A 7,960-nucleotide genomic window follows, 5' to 3' on the forward strand; every position below is an offset into this window, starting at 1 on the left:
CTATGAATGGAGTTATATATCAAACTCGTGTACTTATATCATTCTGAAACTGCAGTTTGTGGTTTATACCAATCAACTTCTAAAATGTCATGTAAACCCGGTTTTTTTTTTTGGGGGGGGGGCGAAATCGCTAAAGGGGGGCGAGGTAGGGGGCGAGATCACTAGCCGGGGAGGGCGAGATCGCTAGTGATTTCGCCCCCCGGGGGGGGGGCGAGATCGCGGGGGGGGGGGCGAGATCGCTGTCACACCTGCTATATAGATACAGATACAGTATCATGCAAGCTATCTTCATACCAAAGTCATGACGATCCGGTGATCCCTCCTTGAGTTATTTCCTTTCAAGTCTGACACTAAACCGGCCCCTGCAACTCCAAAACAAGCAGCTAGGGGGCCCAAACCTAAGCCACTTATTCAGCTCGGCTCCAAGAGCTATCACCCACTCAAACATAATGACCACGGCATGTCCAGAAGCCTATCAAATTTCCGCTGCTGTACTGTACATTTTTTCAACATGGAAAATAGTTCATTTTATATATAAGCTTGTGTGCTACTGCGCAGGGCCGGATATACGGGCTATATAGATACAGATATATAAATTATATATACCACAAGACGATAATTCTCAGCCATATACACTTTTCTAACAGTTACAAAAAAAATATATTTTCTCTTTCTTATTCCCAAGGCCATCGTTCGGGCCATCATCACAACAGTCCTGAGTGAGCGCGTTGGACGGAGATGGCGGGAGCTCGGCCGTCGTCTGGGTATCACGGATGTCGAGTTGGACGACATCGAGCGGAGGTGCAACATCAACCTGAGGGGGCTGAAGGAGATGACTGTGGAGAGTCTGCAGCTGTGGCTGGACAGACAACCGTACTGGCCAAACATCTTTGACGTGTGGTGGGCACTTCAGGACATGCAGATGGCAGATGTGGCAGGTACCGGTCAGGAGACGTGCCCGTACAGAGAATAACAATAAGTCAAGTCAAGTCAAGTCAAAGTTTATTGCACAACATTTGTAGAACGGGTACAATGTAAGGCAAACTCAGTTTACGTTATACTACATTATATTGTACATGTATAAGACAACTAGCAGTATACAAGTAGTATAATTAAGCTAATAACTTAACAATAGATGACGGCTGTGCACTATTCGAAGAAACACAATGTGCAATGTGAATTAAATCCAGAATGATGCGGCAGACTACTAAGTGGATTGTTGGAATAGAAGCATTGGTGCTACCTGTATTGTTCATATGTACAACAATATAGTCTTTGTTGAGCGTAATATAAAATGAGATTAGATTAGATCGAGATAAGATAAAATGAAATAATCACCTAAGTATATAACCCAAAGATTGCATGCCTGCAATATGCATGTTGCAGATATTGTACTTGCGACCGTCCGTAATGAGCGAAATCTTGCCGGCGCCAAAGACGAGTGTGTGGAGAACGACGAAGAAGATGGGAGGGAAAATAACGGAAACAACGACCAGGAAAAAGAAATGGCTAAAAAGAAGGGACAGGTAAACGCAAGTCTATTAATAAAACAGCATACACCTTAACATATGGATTATTAAGAACTGGCAATGGCATGAATTCTATGCTATTTGGTCTGAAACATCCGACCTCCTTTTCCAGTGTTGCTTGTTTATGGATAACGTTTTGAATTATGTGTTCTCCGTTCCAAGGATCCTTTGCAGGGAGGATCTAAGGCTGAAACAGGTTCCAAGCCGTCTTCTGGGAGATTCGAGGAACTTTCCGTCTCTGCAGCAGGTTAGCATTTGATAAACGTTCCGATTATTCATACTCTGTGTGTACATCTTTCAGTCCATTTAAAACGAATTGGTTCTTGTTCAAGATCTATTGGCGGATTTCAGTCGCTAATAGGTGAGGTCTAGAGAGACCCGCTTAAGGAACAAAGCACATATCTTCACAAGTTGTCATTACTAATGCTCGAGATTTTTTTTGTACTGACGGACACCTATTTGTACTGACATCCCATAGGCCGTAAGATAACTCGCATCTTGCTGATCAATGATGAATATGGAACCTCGCATGGAGGAATCTCTACCATCAACTGTCAGGTAGGACAGCTGACCGCCAGTGACTACCAAGCAGATGTAAGTTGCACAGTTCTCTATGCCCCGGATAAAGACCAGAGAGATGCAGATAAGGACGGTGTTCAGCTTATCGAGCCGCACCCCGGAGCAGGACCCAGGGGTTCGAGGGACCCGTCGATAGATTGGCTGTACTATCATCGAGAGCACTACCCTCACCTCCCAAATGATGTTGACTGCGTCATTGGCCATGCAGACATCACAGACCAAGCAGCGAGAAAAATTAAAAATGATCGCTATCCCCAGGCAAAGTTGGTCACCATCAACCATGTCATACGAGAGAATACAGACGCTTACAAGGGGAGACGCAAACAGACCGAAGCTTGGAAGAAGGAATTGGATGCTCTAAAAGAAGTGGTAGATGCAGATGCTGTCTTCTCTGTTGGTAGGCGGATCTACAAGCACTGCCACAGTGTGTACAAAGGAGACAAGGGGCCAAAAAGTCACCATATCTTCCTCCCGAAACCATCTGATATATTCGTGAGAACCACAGTGAAAGCTGGTAGTGGCGGACAGTTGGTGGTTCTGTCCATTGGCAGGGTGAGGCAAGTAGAGAGGCTGAAAGGTCATGACGTCGCAGCAGGGGCCATGGGAATAGTTGGAGAGGTGATCAAGGATGTTGCGTGGCGTGTATGCGGCATCAACACGGATGACTTTGACGTAAGTATGAAAATCCTGGAAGACAACCTGAAGAGTGGAAACCTGAAGCCCACCCTGGTGCCTTATGGAACGCAGGAGGAGATCTGTGACAATATGAAGAAAGCCCACCTGGTCCTGATGCCATCCCGTTCTGAGCCTTTTGGTCTGGTCGGTCTGGAGGCCATCGCAGCAGGCATACCTGTGCTTATCTCTGACAAGTCAGGACTGGCAGACCTGATCAACGAGTTGATCGAGAAGAAGAAGTGCCACCCAGACCGCAGGGACAGGATTGTGGAAACCAGTGTGAATGAGTCTGACCTCAATGCAGATGCAAAGGTGTGGGCAGAGAAAATCCTGGACACCCTGGAAAACATTGAGGCAGAATTCGAGAAAGCAGCAGAGTTCAAGCGGGAGCTGCTGGCTTCCAAGTACTGGGAGGAATCCCATCAAGACTTCCTGCGCACCTGCGGCATCACCGCTGCACACAAGTAGGGTGAGGAGAATTCACATGAGGGAACACTTCACAATTTCAGAGCTTTGTCCGTGTAACATTAAGATGAAGAAAGCTAAAAAGCTTTGTATTGTCAGTTCCACTAAATAATTTATTACTACATACCAGTCGTCCATATTTAAGCCGTCTCTTGGTGATACATACACATGCAAATCAGTTGTCAACTCCCTGTGTGCGTCTGAAGAAGTTGATGTGCTCTCATCAAACCAACTCTTCACTGATTTCTCTGACTTCCACCTCCGTCCGACTCGTGGCCTAGCCACCCTGGACTTTCTTATCACCAACCGTAAGTCTTACTACACAACCCTCTTATTTCCGACCCCCTCGCTACTAGCGATCATAACGTAGTCACATTACAGTCCAAACCGACGTGTGTGCTGGTCAACAAGACGACCAAATGGTCATGTCTAGACCCATACGGGATTCTGAACTTCGCTGTTTTGGGCAATAGATTACTTCCCACGATTGGACCGAAGTGTTATCCGCTCGCACTGCTGTGGACAAGTCTCGAGCATTATATGCCACCCTACAAGGCCAACTAAACCACTTTTTCCATTAAAACATATTCGCCTTCACCGCCAGGACAAACCCTGGATCACACCTGCTATCAAAACCCTGATTCACCAACGTCAACTGGCCTTTGCTAATGATGACGTTAAGTCCTAGAAACTGGCATATCAGAAACAAAGTTCAGCGTGTGATTTCGACCGCCAAAGCGACATACTTCAACACGAAGATTAAAGACTTTAAGAAAGAAGACCCTGCTCGGTGGTACCAACGAATCAAAACCATGGCTCACTCAAGAAGAGCGGAACCTGTCATCCACATCAGTGACGTAGCGCCCAGTGACACTCTGGGGATAGCAAACGCAATTAATAGCTCGTTATCCTCTGTGACTACCTTTCTGCCGCCACTTGCCAACGCTTCCTTCCAAGGCATGGTACCGGAAGAGTGGAAATCAGCTGTTGTCGTCCCCATCCCAAAGACCAATCCACCAACCATCGGTGACCTCCGTCCTATTTCCTTGACATCTCTGTTGAGCAATGTCGCGGAGAGTTTCATTGCCCAGTCGGCTCTATCTGGTATCCTTCCCCAACTCGACCCGAAGCAATTTGGACCTTACTAACGAGATCTTCAAGGCTACAGACAAGACAGATATACTGTGCTCCTTAGTATCAACAGACTTTAGTAAAGTGTTTGATCGCGTTAACCACAACGTTGCCATTCAACGTCTGATCGATCTAGGCCTGAGGCCCTCAATTACAAGCTGGATAGTCGACTTTCTCAGAAACAGACAACAAGCAGTTCGGTACCATGGTGCGCTTTCCGAGAAAATCACCGTTACCTGTGGCCTACCTCAGATCCCTGTCAAGTGGTTAGAACTAAAGTCTAAGCTGCAGGATATGTACAAGGAAGGTAGGAGATACTGCAGCCTGCAGGAAGTCATGGAAGCAATCGGCAGTCCGCCCAAGACAACCACAACAGAAGAGAACGCCATCAGCATCCTGACCTTCTGGCACCTTTGTGGCGACATCATCTACTTCCCGGTCCAGAACCTCCGCAACTTCGTGATCCTGGAACCACAGTGGTTCGTGGACGTCTGCAAAACCATCATCACAATCCCGCAGTACCGAGATCGTGAAGTGAAAGATGAATGGGACAGGCTGCAGGAGACAGGGGAGTTGCGAGATCACTTGATAGATTACGTGTGGAGTCACCGAGAAGAAGCCCTGCGGTACAACTTGATGGAACACAAGCAAGAGCTGCTGGACATGATGGAGAAGTTTGATCTGGTCCTTCGATGCCATGGGCGCAGCGAGGAAGAGACCGGTCCAAAGTGTGATGTTGCCGGGGAAGCAACGTACTTCGTTCCATCATTACTCACGTCTGTAAAGGATGAGAAGAAGCTCTACCCACCCGGTACAACATGCAGCAAGCCGATCTTCGTCGTGTTTGACGGCAAGTTCTGCCCTGTCGGCCAGTACCATAGGATGGTCATCAGCAGTATGCGTCGCTACCTCAGCGTCAAACCGCAGCTAGCGTATGCGTCATGTGCCAAGTTCATCACAAGTAACATCAAGAGGCAGACCTTCATCCTCACAAAGGAAAAGTTCTTCCTGAAGGTTGGATTGGTGTCTTCAGTGAAAGATGAGGAAAGCTGCTTTAGCCATGGCCCCAGTGTGAGGGAAGGTTTGGAGGAAGATTTGACAGACATCATCAACAAGTGGGTTCCAGGCATCCGGTACAAGTGGTGCGTCAGGTGCGGCTGTGAGGGCCACAGGGAGAAGGAAGATGCTGACAGTTTCCTCCTTATAGAAGATCTCAGCGCTACCGAACACTTCAAGAGTGGTGAAATCGTCTGTGAGACGTACGCACCTGCAACTACAACCGTCAAGGAAGCTGGCCTTTCCGACTGGTTCCGAAACCCGTTAGTGATCATTTTTATGCTATCTGTTGCTTTCGGGGATAGTTTTAAAACATTCATTCAACGTTAATGCTATGTGTGTTAAAATGGTGATCAATGTTTTAACATTTTGCTGACAGAGTTTTGGCTAGTCCTTTCGAAAGTCCACATACATTTAAAGAAGAATCTGATATGATAATTGTTTTGTGATGTATCCTATCTCATTATCGTAGAGTGCCGCAGACTGCAGAGGAAACGTTGGCTTATCCAGGAAGCCTACCGACAGGTAAAATGATCAAATGTGTTGTCTGTAGGATTTTGATCTATTCTTGCATGGATCAACACTCTAGTAATGTCTAATTGTATGTACATGTTTACCCTGTTTCTCATTGAAATGTGTGTCAAATGGATACAGCTGAACTAAAAATGTGTAAAGGTGAAAATCTTATCTACTCCTATAGTACTAATGCCAAATGAAGATTTCTTTAGAAGACCTGTTCATGTTGACTTTTTGAACATGCAAACAAATACTGTTCGATATGTACAGGAACACTATTTAAGAATGACAAGATGGGAAGGTTATATATTTGAAAATAAGTGTTAATTGCCCTTTCAGTTTCTCAGGACTACTTCCACCTGGTTGTGAGGGAGGTGTGTCCAAGATGGAGAGAGCTCGCCTTCCGCCTCAACCTCTCACCTGCAAATGTTGAGGAGATCGATGAGCGACACCGGGGAGAGCCACGGAAGTGCTGCAGGGCTGTCTGTGACCGCTGGGTTCAGCTGAACGGCAGCAGTGCGACGGTGGAAGTGCTGAAAGACGCGCTCATGTCAATCGGAGAGGTGCCGACGGCAGAGAATATCGACGAGTGAGTAGTAATTTGTGACAGATTATTGATTAAAAAGCAATGTTATATAAGGTAGTCATAACAACACTTGTTTTTTTATTGGTTTATGTGTTCAGGAAGTATACCTTTCTCATGTGTTCAGAAAGTATACATTTCTTGTGTGTTCAGAATGCATGCGTTTCTTACATGTATGTATTCACAATGTGTACCTTCTATACCAGCACCTCTGTTAAGTGTGGCAGAAACATCAATAAGATGATGGTGGCCACTAAGAAGAAGAAGAATGTGTTCAGAAAATATGCCTTTCGTATGTGTTCAGAAAGTATGCCTTTCGTATGTGTTCAGAAAGTATGCCTTTCGTATGTGTTCAGAAAGTATGCCTTTCGTATGTGTTCAGAAAGTATGCCTTTCGTATGTGTTCAGAAAGTATGCCTTTCGTAAGTATTACTGAAAATTCATGCAAAATTTCTAGTCCTCATTATCACAAATTAACTGCAAAGTTAAACAGTAAAATAAATAGCTCTGTGTTATAGATAGCATTTGGTCTATTCATGTATAGCATTTTGATACCATGCAGCTTGCAGAAGGCAGGGGTTTACTCACGGCAGTCAACACAACTGCAGACAAGTCAGGGAGGTGCAAGTAAGTTGCTCCATAAAATCAAGATAGCCATCAAAAGAATCAGTAAATGTACCCAAAGTATCTTATTGTGTTGTGATAATCTTTTAACATATCAGTGATTTACGTATTTCGTTTCGGCCCACGCCGAATGATGTATGATTTCTTTCCCTGTATGATTTCTTTCAAGATTCTTTATGAGCGTTGCTCCTAACTACGTCTGTGTTTTGGTGGTTGGATGGTTTTATTTAGAACTGTTATCAAACTTTATAAGATCATACCGAACTGTATTTTCAATATGATTATCTTTTAGCCAAACCAAAAATGCGCAGGACAGATTTGAGGCATAATTCTCTCAAAATACAGATATCGGTTTGAATTCCAATGGCCTTGCAATGAGCAAACTCTTTGAAAGAACACTGAGCGTTATTTTACCTCCCCGTTTAAGGCACAGAAAGCTGTTTCGCCATAATCGTGGAAGACGTGTGCCCACGCTGGACAGAACTCAGCCGCCATCTTGGACTTACAGCAACACAAGTTGACGAGATCGCCGGGAGGCATAACGGTGACCCACGAGAGTGCTGCCTGGAAGCCCTGAAGCTTTGGTACTTTATCAATGGTAGTGATGCAAGTAAAGAGAGTCTGAGGGATGCTCTTATCTCTGCTGAAGAGATAGCCACAGCAGAGAAGCTGGATGCACTAACACTGTAGTATCCAATACAATGTACGTTGGCCGTTATTGGAAGTACGTGGTTTACTAACCTGTGTATCATATTGTAATAGCCTGTAGTTTAGGTATGTACTTGTTTGCAACTCTATAGTC

The 7,960-nt window shown here is 45.2% G+C and overlaps 1 protein-coding gene across 1 annotated transcript; it reads left to right on the forward strand.

The window, feature by feature from the left end:
- The first annotated feature begins 4,313 nt into the window (after window positions 1-4,313).
- On the forward strand, window positions 4,314-6,544 carry LOC118418240. Its single transcript, XM_035824084.1, has 3 exons — window positions 4,314-5,698; window positions 5,908-5,960; window positions 6,291-6,544. Exons 1-3 carry the CDS (start codon window positions 4,314-4,316, stop codon window positions 6,542-6,544), a joined length of 1,692 nt encoding a protein of 563 aa, XP_035679977.1.
- The last annotated feature ends 1,416 nt before the right edge of the window (window positions 6,545-7,960 follow it).

The sequence above is a fragment of the Branchiostoma floridae genome, chromosome 6 (genome assembly GCF_000003815.2).
Source record: "Branchiostoma floridae strain S238N-H82 chromosome 6, Bfl_VNyyK, whole genome shotgun sequence".
Classification (NCBI taxonomy): Eukaryota; Metazoa; Chordata; class Leptocardii; order Amphioxiformes; family Branchiostomatidae; genus Branchiostoma; species Branchiostoma floridae.